The 19,906-nt window shown below is 38.4% G+C and overlaps 1 protein-coding gene across 4 annotated transcripts in view; it reads right to left on the reverse strand.

The window, feature by feature from the left end:
* CLCN3 (chloride voltage-gated channel 3) overlaps positions 1–19,906 on the reverse strand; it is a 70,576-nt gene that overhangs the window by 35,528 nt on the left and 15,142 nt on the right. For 2 of the 4 annotated variants that reach the window (XM_069855775.1, XM_069855777.1), the window contains exon 2: positions 18,684–18,859. In XM_069855775.1, the coding sequence (XP_069711876.1) occupies positions 18,684–18,843 (160 nt within the window). In that variant the 5' untranslated portion in view covers positions 18,844–18,859. Of the gene's footprint in view, positions 1–4,098; positions 4,201–18,683; positions 18,860–19,906 lie in introns of those variants that run through there. The other 2 variants (XM_069855778.1, XM_069855776.1) reach the window with 1 other exon arrangement.

Genomic DNA, 19,906 nt, shown 5'->3' on the forward strand with positions numbered 1-19,906 from the left:
TGCCGTAATCATATTGAGTTTCTTCAAGTAATACTTTTTTCACAAAGCACTCACTGTTAGACAACTATAAACATCTTGATCACATTTTCTTGTCATAACCCAGTAATTAGTCTAAAAGTAATTTTATTACGTGCCCTCTGCTACTGATAAAACTGCAGGGTCAAAATCTAGCTCTTAACGTATGTACACAACTTTCACACCCATTTACTTCAAAGGTCACACTGAGAATCTCAGTCTCTCATGTCTTTGGATCTGCACACTAATTCTTACAGGAGGTCCACAAGCAGAAATGCAGCCTAAAATACAGAAGCGTCAACTGTTAACCACTCTGTCCCACAGCCTATGACAATGGGTGAAGCTGGGGGGTAGTAGGGAGTCCCAATGTTGCTGTTAAGAGTACAGCCTAAGCAACAGAAGCTGCACCTGCAGGCAATTGTGATTGGTGCACAACAAATTAAATTATGAGTTATATCGTCTCTCGAAAAAAGATTAGGCTTACCAAAACTAAGTCATTAGTATTTGTGGTGTGCTCTTTATGTAAGTTGTTTTCACATCTCCTAGCTACTGACTCAACTGCAGGTAATTAGTGGTACAGAATTTCATTAATTTTGCTTAAGGACTAAAATTTAAGATGTGCTTATATATATATGGAACAAATAAAAGGGAAGTAACAAACCTAGTGCTTGCTAAAGCTCAACTTTTGCTACTGGTAGCCTGACCACTACACATCTACTGCTAGTGCTCAAATTTCAAATTTCTAAAGAATGTTAAAAGGAATGTTATTTAGGGAAAAAAGGGGGAGAGGGGAATCAAAGAGCGTGAGCATGTCTGTGAATGGCTGGAAGACAAGCAAGGTATTGTAATTTGGAAATTTCAAAATAGCCCAGCTAGCAAAAATGATGCAAAAATAAATTCAAAGGCAATGAACTGAGCAATTCAAATATTTTATTTAAACAACATATATTCCAGCATATGGTTTATTATATAAAAAATTCTTATGAAAAAGTGTACATGTCAGTTCTTTAAGATACATGCAAACCTAAGTGAGGATTTAAAACCCCTTTCTGAGGAGAGAAGCAGAACTTTTAATTCTTTTAGTTACCAAAGAAGTTAACTGTGTCCCTGAAGTTTTATTTCAGTATAACAGGGAGTATAAGGAGGTCTGGAGCAATACATTGAGTACCGCATAAAGAAAACTCTCAGGACAGAGCAAGTTAAATGAACTCCTCATAAAGAGGATTTTTAAAAAAGTATTTTTACTCACAAAAATTATGAGTCGTCAACATTAGACGATAAATACAGTGAGTAAATACCTATTTTTAAATCTTGCCATTTGATGTTTCACAGCATATATGCACTGAAAAAAACCCACCATCTACTTAATGCAAACCAACAGGTCAGGTTTTTAATAATAATGTTTAATAATACTTTTTATTTCATCTCATTCAATGTTAGTAAAGTCTGCTAACTAACCCTGAAAGTTCCCTAATGATTTAAACGGTCATTTCACCACTGCTGAGGTTCGGCCACTTCACGTGAGCCATTGCAGTCGATGAATGCAACAAATACTTTGATGTTACAAAGCAGTTTTGCATTACATGAACATTACTCTGCAGGACTGAAGAGCTGTCAATATGCGAATAAGGGGAAAATTCCACAGGCTTTAACAATTAAGTTTGCTTTCTGAAAACATCTTTATCCATTTTCTCTTGGGTTGTTATTACAGTGCTCTGAAATCTACATGAGAGGAAAACAATCTTTGCAGTATTCTTTTCTAGACTCACAGATAATAAAGAAATGTCAAGAATTGACTCTAAATGTCTGGGTTTGTCCGTTAGCATTTTAAGCTTTATTTTCATAGCTGAATGACGATAACAGATTACTTGGTACTGTAAATCAGCGAGAAATACCCACAAATTTTCATGAAACCTATGGAACAGTCTTGTCTGAAGATTCAGTTTTCTTACAAGTCATATGCACTTGACAAATTAAGATTTGCAAGAGGCTATGGTAACACTGTTTCTATTCTGTTCTTTGTTAGTTTTTTAATCACTACAGCAAGGCCAAGAAGCACCAGTAACACTGGGTTTGAAGTACAGTGTTAGAACACAGAAAGTACAAGCCCTAACAGAATTCAGTGAGACTGCAAAAATTGACAAGTCACAACTGCGAATTCCCTTACTCAGTCCTAGCAGTGTCACTACAATGGGAACACCTAGTTGAACTCTTGACTGTTTTCATTACAGTATTTGTAAACTGTATATTTAATACCAATGCTCCTATGTGCCAGACACCATTTTCCAGTGCAAACATCTACTTTTTGCACTGTAAAAACAACTAAAATCTGGTTATCTCCAGAAATACGTATCTGATCACATTTCAATATCTAGCTATGATCTACAGAGTTTGAAAGCATAATAGTAGGGCTATTTTGCAGTTTTCATCTTTAGAAGTATCTAGAAATCACCACTCAGTCAGTGGATGAGGTTGGAGGGGACCACTGGAGGTCATCTGGAACCCCCTGCTCAAGCAGGGCCAGCCAGAGCCAGTAGCCTGGGGCATGCCCAGCCAGCTTTTCAGTATCTGCAAGGAAGATTTCACAACCTCTCTGGGAGCCCTGTTCCAATGCCTGGCCACCCTCACAGCAAAACAAACATGTTTCCTGATGTTCAGAAGGAACAGCCCTTGTTCAGTTAGTGCCCAGCGTCTCTGGTCCTGTCACTGGGCACCACTGAAAAGAGCCTGGTTCTGTCGTCTTTGTACCTCCACTTCAGGTATTTACATAAATTGGTAAGACCACCAATTCACACCTTGCAAATGTTTTAAGTAAATACCATCCCCTACTTCTCAGAAGTAATTCTAAAACCTGACTGAATTACCCAGCACCTGCTACATAACAATAATCTGGGCAGAAAAAAATGTCCTTGTCTTAAAACACTAAGCCATATTAGAACCTGTTGATATTCTTAACGTATACTGAGAAACATTGAAAGAATCACAAAAAGACAACAAATAACCTTTTATGTAAATTACTGAAATAAAGATAAAAATGCTAGAAGAACATAAAAAACGTGATTACTTACAAAAATAAGAGTTTGCAAGGAAAGGTGAAAAAATAAATTAATATGGGGAAAAAAAAATCATCTTATATAAATTGTACCTTTATTCTCATTCTAACTCCTTTCTAATGACATCACCAACAGCCACAGATGCTGATAACTTACTAATTTTAGATTAGCCAATTTAAACAAAACTACTGTAACAATCCACCACATTTACTGTTTCTAAACACCACAGTGTAACCATGAAATTCAACCAAGACAGACTTATGTCCTCAGAATTTGAAGGTATAATTTCAGTTTATTCCCACTATAATTTCTCTTCAGTACAAACCCAAATCTTTATAGAACATGTTCTGCTTTAAATTTGCAACAAGAAACAAAAGGCAAGCTCAGAAGAGGACTTTTTGCCGAACATGTACAACAGTCCTCTTTCCTCATTTGCTACCTCGCAAGCAACAGCGTCAAGAACCTGCCACAAAGCTCCAGTTTCTTAAGAGCTCATCAAATATCGGCTTAATCGACATTTCACAGCGGCACAGCTTTCCCTTCGCGCATCACAGACGTCAACCAAGAGCCAAGTCTAAAAGCACAGGGATCTAAAAGCAGGGACCTAAAATCACGGGTCTAAATAAACGCAGGGATCCAAAAAGAGGGATCCTAAAAGAGGGACCCAAAAGGAGGGATCCAAAAGCAAGGGATCCAAAAGCAAGGGATCCAAAAGCAAGGGATCCAAAAGCAAGGGATCCAAACGCGGGGACGCGAGCTACAAAGCCAGAGGAGGGCTGTTCACCCTCGAGGCAGGGCAAGGTGTGAAAGCCGCCCCCCGAAGGAGCTCCTGCCCCCACGATCCGGGGGCTTTCAGTGCACGAGACGTTTTTATTCATTTAAAAACAAAGGAAAAAAAGCCGGGGAGAGGCAGGGAAGCCCGCCACGCGTGGAAGATGGAGCCCGGAGGCGGCGGGACGCGGGGCAGCCGGCCCGGCGGGGACCGCGGCGGGTCCCGGCGGGCGAGTCCCCCGCTCGCAGGCTCGCCCACCTCGCTTATGCAACTCCCGCAGCGGAATGCCGTCGCCTCCCCCGCCATCGTAGGGCAGATAGGGATCCTCGGAGACATCATCCATGTCCTGGGCGCGGGGCAGGGCCGGGCCGGGCCGTGGCGCAGCGCCGGCTCTGCCCGCTGATGTCAGCGCGGGGGCGGCCCGAGCGGCGCCCGCCCCGCCCCGGGCAGCGCGAGGCCCGGCTGGGCCCGGAGCGGCGGAGCGGAGCCCGGAGGGCGCCCGGCTGCAGCCCCCGGGCCTGGGCAGGGACAGCCCACCAGAACAGCTGCCCCGTCCAACCTGGCCTTGAGCACCTCCGGCCATGGGGCAGACACAGCTTCCCCGGGCAACCTGTGCCGGTGCCTCACCACCCTCACCGTGAAGAAATTCTCCCTTACGTCTAGTCTGAATCTGACCCTCCCCAGTTTATACCCATTGCCGCGAGTCCTATCGCCACAAGCCTTTATGAACAGTCCCTCCCCAGCTTTCTTGTAGCCCCTTCAGGTGCTGGAAGGTCACTATAAGATCTCCTCGCAGCCTTCTGAACAACCCCAACTCTCTCAGCCTGTCCTCCTACAGGAGATGCTCCAGCTCTCTGATCGTCCTCATGGCTCTCCTCTGGACCCCTTCCAACAGTTCCATAGCCTCCTTATGTTGAGGATTCCAGAACTGGACACAATACTCCAGATGAGGTCTCACAAGAGACGAATACAGGGGCAGAATCGCCTCCCTGGACCTGCTGACCACGCTTCTTTTAGCGCAGCCTAGGATATTGTTGGCCTTCTGGGCTGTGAGCGCACACTGCCGGCTTATAGAATCATAGAATCACCAGGTTGGAAAAGACCCACCAGATCATCGAGTCCAACCATTCCTATCAATCACTAAACCATGCCCCTCAGCACGACATACAACATCCCTTAAGCACCTCCAGGGAAGGTGACTCAACTACCTCCCTGGGCAGCCTGTTCCAGTGCCCAATGACCCTTTCCACGAAAATTTTTTTCCTAATGTCTAGCCTAAACCTCCCCTGGAAGAGCTTGAGGCCATTCCCTCTTGTCCTGTCCCCTGTCACTTGGGAAAAGAGGCCAGCACCCTCCTCTCCACAACCTCCTTTCAGGTAGTTGTAGAGAGCAATGAGTTCATGTTGAGCTCCTCATCAACCAGCAATGCTGACTAAGGACTGAGCTCATAGTTTCATGGAATTCAAATATGCCTGGCATAGTGTAGTATTATGTATTAACAATATTCAAAATTACTGTTGGTAAGTTTCACAGCCTGTCAGAAAGGCAAACCTGCAACCCTGCATATTTGTATTTTTTTTGTTCCCTTCCCTGGAGCCGCACTGGCATCGACTTTCTGAACAGTTACAGTTATTGGGAAGGGAAAGGTCAATTATTCCCATTGGCAGGGCAGAAGCTGTCTCCCAGTAATTGTATTTACTCTCTTCAAACATCAAGATGGAGAACAATGCAGCGGGTCCTGCTGCTCCATGGGGTCACCACGCCCTGCTGTCACCTCCCTTCACGCTGAAGAACTCCCCATCCTACAACAGTGAGTGTCAGATTTGAACATACATAATTAAATTATTGGTTTAATGGTTTTGATTACATATCTAACTACAATGGTCTGGTGTCTCCCATTTTTTTGTGGTGATTATTCTGGTATTACAACTGCATAACATCCCCCGCTCAGACTAAAGAGCTCAGATGAAGGGCAAATGTAATAAATGAAAGTTCATACTTGCGTTACTGTACCTTTTGACAAAAAGTTATGGGTACTTTTTTACCCTTAAGAAGTCACAAACTCCGAAGGGGCAACAACCCCCGTGAATGCTAACCTAGGCATTCATGGAGTGATACCATCAAACAGCGGCTGGAACAGCTTTGGCAAAAACCAAGCACTTCAGGTAATTGGTATCTAAAGGCAGGAAATCTTAAAATTACTACAAAAATTACTATTACAATTGCTTGCATTCAGAACATGTCATTATATATTGTATCCATATATTAATTTATATTTACTCTATGATTTCATACTGGTCCTATCTTGCAAGTACTGATAAGGAAACTATTTTACAAGAGATTTCCATAGTTAGTCTAGTTGTAGTGAAATATGTACACGCAAGATGTACATATTGTTTTTCTTCCCCTCTGGAGGTAATACAAAATTATTGTTCCCTCATCTATTATTCTCAGTCATTGTAAGCATTGTGCCTCAGTAAAATGTCATACATCAACTAGACCATCACTTAGGTTGCAGAGATTCATTTTTGTGAAAGTACATTTAAAAAATGCTCTCAGGGGCTGAAAAAGGACATGCAAGGCATCAGACATACTGCCTCAGTGTAACACTTTGGTTTGTACATAAATGTGCATATACACACAAACACATGATTTACCTAAATACAGGGTCCCAGTGAAATTACTGACTACACAGGCTTAGCAAAATTGAGAATCCTGCATTGCATGCCTGCAGCACCAAGGCCCAGCTTCAGTTTCATTCACACAAGACACAAGAAAAGGAATTAATTTTATTAAGTATGCTTTTTCACCTTTGTAAGTGTGATAGACAACTATTTTAGTTTTCAAATGCATCAGTTTCTTACATAAATTTCCAAGTATGTTTTTAAGGAAGTTGTTTCTTCTATAAGCTAGTGGTACAAACTCTGAACTGCAAATCAACTTTTTGAGCACAGAGTAGGGCAAAGAAACATTACATTTTCTTGACAGTAAATGTCAATGTATTCAATCTTAAAAATATGTCTCCAATACAAATATTGAGAAAATGCTGGTATCTCTATAGATGGAAAAACAGGTGAAAATGAAGGAAAACCAAAAGACCACATAGCAAAAAATATTTTAAAACCTTAAAGACCATCTTATCTTGGAGATAAAGTGGGAACATTTAAGCCACAGATCCTCCATTTGAAAATACTGGTGTCTTCTACCAAGATCCAATTGCTGTCATCTATACAAGGAAATGTTTAATGAATACTGGTGTCCTACAACCACCAGCTGTAGGACAAGAGCAACTTTACAGTAAGAGCAACTGAATCTTTAAGATCCGGATATCCAAAAATGCTGTGACTTTCATAGCCATTAAGCATTCTCAGCATTTATTTTTGCTTGTGATAAGACAAAAGTAAGCACCTCTGAACTTTAAATTATCCACATTACTTAAATTTAAGGAGAAGTAAAACAGAAATCCCCAAGCATTCCCAACTCCTTGTCTCAACAGCACCTGAAAGGAGTATGTAATCTTATTATAAGGCTCTAAATAAAAAGTCATTCACAGCAGGAAGAAATATGACAACAATTTTTGTAACCTCTGATACAGAATTATTACAGAATGAACTGCTAGTGCATTTATTATTGACAATATTTAGTCAGCTATAGAAGACCACACTACAAATGCAAAGTCATATTTGAAAGAATATGAAATAAAGGATATCAAGAACTTGTACTAGCATCATCTGGAAGATCACCACTAGTTTAAGAGTTTGATGTTGCTATTAAAATTTAACAGCTCTGTCAAGGTCTCTGCTTATAGAGTGTCTGCCATATACAGTCCTTTGTCTAGTCTTAAAAAGCAGAACAGTAATTTCCCTTCTCAATTACCAGCAACTTTTGTTCTCATTGTTCATAACCACTATCACTGTGTATTCCTTTTCCTACAATACAATGAAAACCGGCTTTTTTAAAGAGAGAGAGAAAGACACTATGTATGATAACCTGACCTAGTTAAGCCGGTCTTTTTTTTAGTATCTAAAAGTCTATACAATTCCAAATAACTGTTTTTCTACCCGTCTTGAAACGGTGTCTGACTTTAACTGTCTGATATTTTTTGTATTCAGAAAAGCATGTCAGTCATCTCTGTTTTGACGTTCAGAAAATTCCAACATTTCAGTAAGTGAAACAGTGTCTCTAATTAACAAGGTACTTGTGGTATTATGGAGTACCTAAGATTATGAACGCTTGTTGTAAGGCCTAAAGTTAAGATTTACAATAGCCTTATTTTCAATGAATGAAAACCCCTTGAAATGGCCAATTTAGTACACAGAACAGCTTATATGTAAACAGCAGGTTTGTATCGTGGCTTGCTTTCAAGGAGATTTCATCACAGTAATTACAGCTAAGGCCTCAATCCCAGAAATTCTCCGTGCCCAAATAACTTCCCACACCTGAGTGCTCCCATTGTTCTCAACAGGCACATACTGTGGCTAACCACCACTGAGATGCGTCTATCTGTGCAGAAAAGGGCTTCAAGTCCATTGTTCTAGAAATATCACAATGGATACATGTGACACACCTTTAAAGCACACAGAGAATGTTGAAAGACACCTTAATCCTCCCCTCCACACTTTTTCTTTTCCCTTTTAGGAAGAGAGAAGAAACACATTCAAGATACTTTATCTGATTTGTTCTTACATTTTCAGAGATTAGACAAACTGGATACAGCCAGAGAAAGGTATTTTCAGGCAAAATAACAAGGCAAATGAAAAGAAGGGGAGAATCACAGAGGTATGACAGCCTGCTTAGCCAAGGTTGGAAGGACGACCTTAGTTCTCAAGCACTATTCTACCATTTCATATTAAAAAGTAAGCTAGGTTTAAGGAAGATAGCCAAGCACCTTATTAAATGTAAACCAAATATATTCTCTCAATTCCTTCAATTACTTGGTTTATTTCGGTGACAGAATATGTAATTTCACTGCACCAAGTATTGAAATTAAAATTCCTTTTCTTTCCTGTAGCATTCTCCTGCCTGCTTTCCAATTTCCTCTTTCATGTACCCTTTTCTCAATCCATGTCGCCAAATTAAGCCCAGCCCTAATCCCTCTACCAGCTTGACTTCTCATACTTAACTTGTCTCAGTTTACTGATCTGGCAGCCCCTTAAGTATGACTTTGTTCATTCTGCTTAAAATCATACAACTTTCATCTTGGTCATACAGAGCCAGCAGTGGTAATGCTAAAGATGATAAAAGGACAAATAGCCTTCTCTCTCAGTTCCAGTACCCAGACATGGCCCAGGATGAAATAACTCAGACACAATTGCAGAAAAGAAAAAAAAAGAGAGGAAAAAAAATTTCAACTATACATAGCTTCAAATTAATGCACAGTAAAAACTATATCTATTATTAAAATCTTAAATTATAGGGTCCCAAACTTCATTCATTCAGCAGCATTGTACAGAACTCTGTGCTTGACCACGGTGGTGTTCGGAAAAGGCTCCCAGAAGACTCTATTAAGCTGTTTCCATTGCCACCTCATTAAAAGCCTCAATGAGGCAGACAGACAATGACAGGAAAAATTTTAGACCAAATGTAATGTGAAAGCAGAAGAAAACAAATTTGTAACATGTGTTGTTGGGTAGTTCAAGGCAGATGGGGTTTAAATAAAACAGGAGTCAAAAAAAAACCCCAGAGGAACGTGCTTAGCAGTATACAGCAAGATGTTTTTCTATTTGCATTTTATTATACAGGGAAAAAATAGTTTCCTAATCACAGTTTCTTTGTTTTATAATTGTTTCCCACAAATTAGTTACATAATTTTGCTCATAATCATTTTACCCAGCAGAGGACACTTTATTCCAGGATCTAGCCTAATAAGCTTACTTGTTCACTGGCCAACCACAGGTTCTTGAATTATGCTTCTACAGTATTGTCAAAACTTCCGATGGTGCTTTCACTCACAGTCCAGACAGGGAGGTTTGTAATTGAAGTCAAACCCAACCAGCAAAAAGAATGCAGCAGAACAGGTCATACCGCCACCAGCATGTTGTGTCATCAGTTCTGAGACCAACTTCCCCCCAAGGCAGCTGAACCTTCACTGTGCATCAGTGAAATACAAGTCAAGGCTCCCCACTGCCACGTCAAACTTTAAGGCAGGAGAAGAAAGAAACAGACAGAAAAAGGGGGAAATATGAAATCATGATTCAACATGATTTGAAATATGAAACCATGATGCCCAAGACCAAAAGTAAACTGGAAAAGACTTAGGCGTTTGGTCCTTCAAGACTGCTTCGACATCTTAGTCAAAAACACTGAGGCCAAGACTACTCTCTCCAGTCTTCTTTTCACTCTTTCTAGGATTGTCCATCGGACTCTTCTTGATCTATAATCCAACAACACTGGAAGAAAATCTTTGACACCAATAGACAACATATAGCCATCAGCTGAGAGAGGTGGGGAGGTTTCCTTCTTTTTTTTTTTTCTCCTCTTTAATTCATCAGCTTTATGCAGACATAAAAAAAAAGTATCTACTTCTACTGTACTAATTATGCAAGAAGGACTGGGAAAGAAAAGCAGGCTGTGTTCTGCAAACAGCTTGCTTTCTGATTCTCTACGAGTCTCTTTAATTTCTACCTCCTTTCTGGTTTTTCTTTAGGGGTAGGCTTTTAGTAACAAGGAAAGCCCTGCTGCATTTTCACCTTTGCATACAACCTTTCCTCACACTCCAGTCTGCTAAAACTATTAACTTATCAACAAGAAGATATGGCATCCTTAGTAGGAAGCAAGCCTGCTTACTTAGCAGCTTGCTTAAAGTTTACTTTTCCATTTTCTCATTATACCAAAAATACTGGTAAATAAACTCTAACACTTGTTTTGAAATTCTAGAAAGCAAGCATCCTTTATTACAGCACTGGACACATGAAGGGTAATTCCACCAATCGCGTAATGAGACAAAAGCTGGTTACAGAATATATTTCCAATCTACATGCATATGTATAACATTTCCCAGAAATTTTATGCATATTTTATTACTTTCCAAGGACTAATTTTAATGCTGTTATAAACCTCACAACAGCCAAATCTCCACTAATTGGGGCAGTACCAGTTCTCTGTCCAACCTTGCATTCTTGAGAGAGAGAGAGACACTATAAACAAACGAAGATGATCACAGAAGAAGACACATCTCTTCAGCACATAAAATACTTAACACAAGAAATTATAATTTCTTCTGATAACAGTGTCTGGAAAAACTCTGAAAAAACATACTATCAGAGGGACATTCTGTCTGTAACTTTCAAAAATGCAGTTACTTAAATGAACCATAGAATGGTTTGGGTTGGAAGGGACCTTAAAGATCATCTAGTTCCAACCCCCTGCCATGGGCAGGGACACCTCTCACTAGATCAGGCTGCCCAAAGCCCCATCCAACCTGTCCTTGAACACTTCCAGGAAGAGGTCATCCACAACTTCCCTAATTGAAGTCAGAAAACTGTTTTTGCAACAGTAACTACTTCAGTAAAATTACCCAAAATACTTCTACCAAGATCATTCTGTTTTCCCTCTCGCCTAAATGCATATAAGGAAATAGGTTTTATCTGCTAGATTGCCTTTATTCTGTTGTAGGGCTGTTTACTTTTGGCCACTATTTCCAACTTAACTGTTCAAAGTACGTACTGGGGATAAAATGACAACACTAACAATATGTATTCCTCCCTAGATATGCCACATATACTAAGCTTACTTTCTATCTTTAAGAACATTACATCTTCCTCATACACACTTAAGCTGTGTGAACATGCCAACAGTAATTTTAAATATGCCAGGCATATTTAAATTCCATGAAACTATGAGCTCAATCCTTAGTAGTAGTCAGCATAAGATTTGCTGCTCTATTTCCATGAGGTGCTCATCTTCCAAATGTTGTGCAAAGTTCTGACCCCTCCCAAGCTATAGATATTAGAAAAGGTTCAGAAAAGGGCACTTAAAAAGGATTCAAGGCATGGGATAGCCACAAGGTCTGACTGAGCAAACCAGAAGTCCTTAACCTGGAAAAGAGATAACTGAGAAGGATAAGAAATAAACAGCAATGAAAATTTTCACCGTCTTTTCTAATAAGAGAGCTCTTAAGACAATTATTATTTTAGAGGACCAAGACCACTACAAACAACAACAAGGAGAAGAAATATTTGTTAAAGAGTATACTTCGTATACGGATATAGCAAAACAAGCTATAATCAGTCTGATACCTCACACTAGTGATTAAAGAAATACACCTGCCAACTGATTTGGTGTAATTAAATTAGAGATCTGATACAGGGGTTTTTTTTTTGTGAGCAACTAGGGATTTTAATCCATGATTCTTTCCTCTCTCCTCTTAGAAGTGAGAGAGGAACTACCACCTTTCACATGAAAGAACCATGCCATCCATGTGAGTTTCTATGTTCATATGGCCAATGCATGATGGGCCTTATCAGAGTATGTGTATTTGGCAAGACAATCAAGTCATTCTACTTTCACGTCACTCTGTCCTAGTTTCACATCAAACCTTTTTTTTTATCAAAAGCAGTTTCATTCCAATAAGCTAGTAATACCCCCTAAAAACCCTACGTATCAGTAGATTTTTCACAGCTGCAGCTATCATAGAATGACTATTCTATGAGTCTATGATTCTATCAGAAAGATAGAAAGAATTAATTGCTAGTATTATGATCCCTCTTATTGCAGAGCATCAGGCTGGAAATGCATATGCTTGTATGTTCCAGAAGATGATGAAACCTAGTTTTGTAAATTTGTCAGGAAAGACTGGTGAGACCATTCGAAGACTGTTGGTATGGTTAAGTTCTAAAACCAACACGATTCTCATATCCTATAAACAAGTCTTCAAAGAACTAATCCTGACATTTGTGAAAAACTGAAATGTTCAATATTTGTTTTTAAAAATAGAAGAGAACAAGAAACTAACTAGTGACTAAAACTTTATGAACACACTGCCATGATTTCCATCCTTCAGAAAATACAATGCCACACCAATCCAGTTACAATCTGAAGGCTAGACTAACACTGCAACTCCACTACAGGCTGTTCAACTAAAACAGTATCAAGTGAAATTTTCATTTTGGAAAATAATTATGTTTTTAAAAAATCCAACATATCACAGTTCAGGAAAGCCACTATTGTGATAAATAGGCAAGATGCAAGAACATTTCAAACATCTGCAATTCACTCATTCAATAATGACATCCAGTAACTAAGATAAAACATTTCTTCCCCTTAACCTAAGAATCTTCCAGTCCATTTTTTCATTTACAGACAGAAATTTTGAATCCTTGAAGGAAGAACTTTGTTAATTAGCCCAGTTATCCAATTAAGCATAATGTATAATAACTTATGTTCCATATAGATGGACAAAATTAACTTAATGCATTATTATTAAAAAAAGTAAAAGAAAATACAGTTTCTACTTCTACGGTATAGCTGTGCTCAGCTACACTAGTAATATGGAACACAGGCAAAACATCTGCAGCTCTAACAACAACCCAGGAGAAAAAAAAGTAAATGATAACCAGTTACTGGGAATTCAACTATTCAAAATAAACTAGGTGTGCCTTATGCTTGTGGCACATGACGAGACCAAGTCATGTGATGTCATGCTTCAATTTTACAGCATCATTTGAGAGCTAGTATATTCTTTACTCAAAAACAATAAGCCCTTTAATGCAAATATTAGCAACCTGGAAAACAGCTTCTTCTATGCAACCTACAAAAGAGATATATCAAACTGTCATGGTGACTGTTCAGTCAAGCCCACACGTATGGTAAAGACAATGTCAATGGTGCAAAATTACTTTGAAGACTATTCTTCAGATCAGCTTTGGAGAACAGTTAAATATCTCTTAATGTAATTTCCACACATAAGGAATGTAACAGAAGCTTAAGTTTTTTGTGCATGAAATAAGATATTTTATTATTTTCTTTGTATTCTTTTCTTTGTAAAATGCAATAGCTAAACAGAAACAAGCGTACATGTGATAGGACATTTATGTGCTGCTGGAAAAGATAACTATGTCTCGATTTTGCTTGAACAACTAACCTCCGATGCGGTAGAAATTTCTTGATTATATAGAACCACCTGCACTTGCTGAAAATAACAAATAAAGCCACAAATAGTTCACTATATCGTATTTTTAATGTCAGCATTTAGGGCACTGAAAATGCATTGTTTTGGTACTCTCACTTTAGGCAAAGTACTCCAGCTCATGGGTAAGGACAGTCTAGGAGAGCTATAGTGTTTTGCACCATGATCTGTTGGCATATTGGTTTTTTTTTAGTGACACTGCTATCACTGTAAGGAGATAGTAGTGGCTGCAGCAGCAGCTTTTGAATTACCAGTTTACAGGTTGTCATATTAAGGTTAACTATTGCCAATTTTATGCTAACACCATCTGCCAGAATGTAAACTGTCTCCACACTGAAGTGTAGCAGCTTCAACTGAAACAGGAATCACTGCAACTCTTGAAAAAAATGCCAAGCTCATTCAGGACTCAGACTCCCACAGACAGAATAAAGTACCTTGAGATGTAAACAGAAGTGAGATCATTTGTTTGCACACCATTCTTACTGCAAATAAGGCTTAATCATCTGCTTTCAGCCAATGCCTGGAAAAATTCGCAGTCTGACAACATTACAAAAAACCACCTCTGGCTGAGCTTGCCCTACACTTAAAATACAATTAAAAAAACAGTGAAAACTGATGCAGCCCTCAAGTCTGAGTAAAATTATAGAGACATCTCAGTTTTACCTCATTAGCTGGGTAACCCCAAATCATAAAAGAAGATTGAACTTTTGAAGAGACTTGTTACAGCCTTTAAGCCCAAACAGAAGCCAAGAATTCTGTCTGTCCAACTTAGAGAAGCAGGCAAAGCAGGCCTATGCTTAGAGCAAAAGAAAGGATTAAACATTTCCTCTTCTCATTTATATTCCCCAGCTAAAATATTAAGCTGATAGTATATTTCTACTCTGGAGATTGCACTTGTGTTTAGAAAGAATTCTCTTTTTTCCAGTTAAAGTCATGGGAAACAATGAACTATCCTAGTGTTACAATTTTTTTAAAACTAAATAACATGGATGTCCTCCTATAAAACTGAAACCAGTAAATATTAGCTTATATGACTTAATTATTAAAGAGCTGATAACTTCTCAGTGGTAAGTATAATGTGTTTAAATTGACCTAGCAAGAAGCAGGGCAAACAGTCTAAAAATAAAACACAGATAAGTCGTGATGGAAATGATCTCCACAGGTCGCATACATAAAAATACACTGCATGTAAAGGATTGGTAAGATGTCCTCCCTACAAAAAGGCAGACACTTCTGTTATTGGTATAATGTCACCATACTTCTCGCTAGACAGCAGTTCAACAAGGAAAACCACTAACTTTAGTACTACAAAGAGATTACATTTGATAAGCAATAAAAGCAAGTTTTGGCCAAAGCTGAGGGCAGCATCCTTTCTAGGCAAAGCTTTAGTGCAAGCCATCCAAGCCTCCATGTGCGTAGCAATTTAATTATTTACCACATTAAAACACATTATGCACAAAGAATTTACAATTTCAGGATACCTACTTCTTCTCTATAATGCTGCCATTAAAAGTGTGTAATATATACAAAGAAAACAGCTACTGGAAGACACAACATATGATATATGCAACTATGATATAATTACTATACAGATATATTTATATAATACATTTATTTAGTATCTAATACTACATATTCACCATTTCTGCATTCTTCTCAGATGATACAGTGAACGATAGGTAACGTACATGCTTCCAGATGGTGTTAAGAGAAACAAGATTATTGTACAGCACTACTTTTAATATATCAGTGAATCCCTCATAGGGAACTACACAAAACCATTCAAAGTGCAAATCAGAGGTGATGCTAAAAAGCCAAATCTTTCTATAAATATTAAAGATACCTAAAAGTCTAGGTGATAAGATTTTATGAGGACAGGTTCCAATTAATATTCATTTGTTTAGTCCCATATAATATACAAGATTTTCCCACATAAGTCAAGTGGAATATATCATTAGTATTCTTTCCCAATATCATCCAGTTTCCACATGCTTTCAACATAAGGCATATTCACTAATGAATAACAGGCTCAGTGGCTTTGTAAGCCTCAGAGAAGTGCTTAAGTATGAGTGGTAATGTGAATGGCAGTACTGTGCAGTCTTTATAGAACTACTGTGCTGACAGCCAAGGAACTTACCATGCCTACTGAAATATGCAGACTTCTGTTAACTTACTGTCCTCTGAATGAGGGGGAAAGACTACAATTACTTTAGAAATTCCATGTTGTTAGCTTTTTATGTGCATAACGTACATGCAACTTATGGTTCAACTTTCATTAGCCAAAAAAGAATAAAAAAAAAACCCCTGTAATTTCCTAATCCTTCGTTTTCTTCTCATTGCATAGTCTTCTTTTAACTCTGTAATTCTGTATTTTATGACATAAACTGTAAAATTATGATGAACACTCCATTGTCCAGATTGGGTAAGTTCATGCCTGTGCTCATTTGTACTCCAGGCTTACATTATGCAGCAACACAGCTTTCAATTTAACTACATCATTTGCACAATCTTTTTAAGTACAGATACGTTATTGCCATTTTGTTCATTCTGCGAAGAAACCAGGCCCATAAATTCTTCCAGCCCTACAGATTTAAAACACTAACTATATGTTTAAACAGGGCTCCTGATTTTGGCAGGCTTCCCTAGCTAAAGCTCAGAACTAGATCTAATGCCCCTGCATTCATACCATGCTCCAGAGGCCCTGTTGTGCTGAGCATGGGGTCTTCCAGTTACCAGGATGGTGAGGCAGATTCTGTATGATGAATTTATACGTACTTACACTCAACAAATCAAAAATAATGTTGAGAGATTAAAGGATAGGAGTACTTAAATAATAATAATAATAAAAAAGCCACCAAAATAAACAGTTGATGCTTCATACTAAGTAAGTAACAGAGAACTACAAACAGGGCAGCAAGAAAGTGCTTGCTTGGTCTTATCAATGATTTGCTCAATATAAGAAAAAAAAAACAAAAAACCAAAAAAAAACCACAAGAAAACCCACTTGATACATTTGTAGACCTAAGGAATAAGAAACAGAAAGGTTCACCTTCTTCATGTAAGTTCATTTAAAACATTTTTGGCAGTATGTTCTTGCCACCTTGCAAAGATAATTTACACCAGATTCTGATCTACTGCAAAGAAATTTACAATGATTTACTGAACAAGAAAGTATTTTCCATGCATAGAGACACATAAATCATCAAGATAAAATAATAGTGCTTATTACTCTTGCTGCTTCTTACTGACACTGTAATTGTGGCAAGCAGATAAGTCATTGAAAATTCAACTCCAGGAAAGAAAATACATTAATATTTATGTTCTAATGTACATTCTAGTACTTCAGCATTACAATGAGGTAGGGGGCTACTGGCACGTGCAACAATTAGCATTCCTTTTGACAGTGCAAACAAAACTACCTCTCACCTGTTTGGACTCTGTTAACAGATCTAAATTCACAACAAATGAAGGGCAGAACACTGACTCTGAAACTATTTTACTGAAAAATTATTTCTCTTTAATGCTCGAAGCAATGGAGAGGATTTATATAAACAACAACCAGAGCACCTTGAGACATAAAATACATGTTGCAAATATGTAAGCCAAGCAAGGTACTCACTTTCCTAAACGCCAGATTTTCAGAATAAAATATTACAGATGGAAGGCAGTTGTTCACTTAGTAATTTCCTAACTGTCAAGTGCTTGACTTCATCATGCTTGTGTTCCCTAAGTAATTTGGAAGAAAGAATTTTTATGCAGATTGAAGGTGTCCTAGCCCTTGATACCTGTTTGGTATACAAGTTAAATAACTGCACATTCAAGACATATCTAATTAGTCAGGAGGAATACAGAGGAGAATGATGCTTATAATGATACAACACAGCTAACTAGTACAATGCCAACATCCAGTCGGTAAGCGTGGCAAAGGGGAAGGAAGAGACTCTGCAAGGACAGAAGACAACTGAATGCTAATGGAACAGGAAAGGATGATAAAAAAGAAAACTCAAGATGCTGAGTTTAAGTAAAATAAGAGGAAGTGACAAGAGTGTATCTTTAACTGAGTTTACTACCTTAAACAGAAAATACTTTCTTTCCCTCCTTCTGTTCCCCTCTTTGACCATTGCTAAGAGAATGTTAACACTTTCACTCCATTAACTGCTTTGTTAATTAAAAAAATACTGTGAGCTTCCCAGTTCTTTCTTCTTTGTATTACGTCAATGCTTTTATCAGTGCTTACAGTAACAAGCTTTCTTTGCAACTTTCACCTAGTCAAAACTTCAACTCACATGGCGTTTTCTGTTGCTTATAAGTTTTTGCCGCTCTTTTACAGATCTGAAGCTGAATCAAGCAGAAAGATTTATCTCTAGAAGTAACAATTAAAAGTAGACTGTTAATTTCCACTTCAAAGAAATGTTGGAGACAATGAGACTTCCAAATCCTGCTGCATAACAGCCATACTTCCCCTACCTGGCAGCAAATTTACCAGAAGTGATTTAATATCTGCCTGGAATTAGAACTCATCCCACACACCGTAACTGTTAGCTTAGCACACAGAAGAACTTCCACCCACATTCAGGTTTAAAGAATCCCTCTGAAGGAGAGATTAGCTAAAGAGAAAAATTAATTAGTTATGAAAAACAGTTGTGTTTGTTTATTAAAAAAGGCACAAACCCATAAAAATATAACCAATATAAATTTTAAGCCAGTATTAACTTACCAATCGATGCATCACCATCCAAGAGATTGTCATCTTCAGAGGTCTGAAAGTCCATAATTACACCTGCTCCATCTAAAAGCTCCTCATCACTGCTTGCACTAGTTATACTGTTGTAACTGTTTCGACAGTAGCCTCTATGAAACAGCTGCTCAGACTCCATTTAGATGCTTTATAACCTAAAAAAAGAAAATTAGTTATTTTCTCTTTGAATGTGCACAAAAGACTGAGACGTTTACATCAAATAAAACAAAACAAGTGTATTTTATGCTTTGGAGAAAAAGTATTAAGGTCATAATAGTATAAGTTACAAAAAGCTAATCAGTGATACAGAACATTTTATATACAGAACATTTTACACAAATCTTTAGAGCTTTCTAACTGGATGATGCTTCCTCATCCACTTTCTTGGCCTCTCCTTAGTTGTATGTTATCATCATTATCATCTGACAGTATTTCACTTTCAGTACAAGTGGTTGGAACGTGCGTTGCACCACGGAGCTGGTGCAAAATCCAGCCAATGTTAAGGTTAAAAAATTACTTTCTTTAGTCGTGGTCTCTTTGTACTATGTCTGCTTGGAGTGCAACAGATGGCAGGTTAAAGCTTTAGTCCCCTGAACACAACTGTTCGCATTCTTTTGCATGGAAGAGTGAAATTATAGAAGTGGAAACCCACTTAAAATCTTCATGCCCACATAAAGCTTTCAAAAGCTTTATCTAGATACCTTTTGTTTGGTTGCTATTTGATTTTTAAACACAATGAGGCGTCAGCAACTCATGCTTTTGCACATGCAGTATAACACCTTACATCCTCACAGACTCAAGCGAAGTCCTCCTTTGCCTTGTAGCTAAATCCACAGAAATAACTTCATAATTGGGGTGCAAGAGAGGACAAGACATGATCATACTTTGATTCCATGCTCTTCTTTGTCCAAAGAAAGTCTGTGATTGCCATTTCTTAAACACCACCACTCCTTATTAACATAATATATATTTTTCAGTAATAACAAACCTCTCATTCCTTCCAAGCAAAGGAGATGTCACCCCTTACTCCACCTCCAAACCTTTTCCTTCCAGTGTTTTTTCTGTGCTTAGGCACAAATTCTGTAACTATTCATTGCCACTGCTGCAAAACTACACACAGTGTAAACATCCAGCCAGCCGGCAGCAATGAAAACAGATACCAGGACTTCAGATCCTGATACCTGTTCAGATCCCTTTCCTCC

Source organism: Phaenicophaeus curvirostris, chromosome 4, assembly GCF_032191515.1.
Source record: "Phaenicophaeus curvirostris isolate KB17595 chromosome 4, BPBGC_Pcur_1.0, whole genome shotgun sequence".
Classification (NCBI taxonomy): domain Eukaryota; kingdom Metazoa; phylum Chordata; class Aves; order Cuculiformes; family Cuculidae; genus Phaenicophaeus; species Phaenicophaeus curvirostris.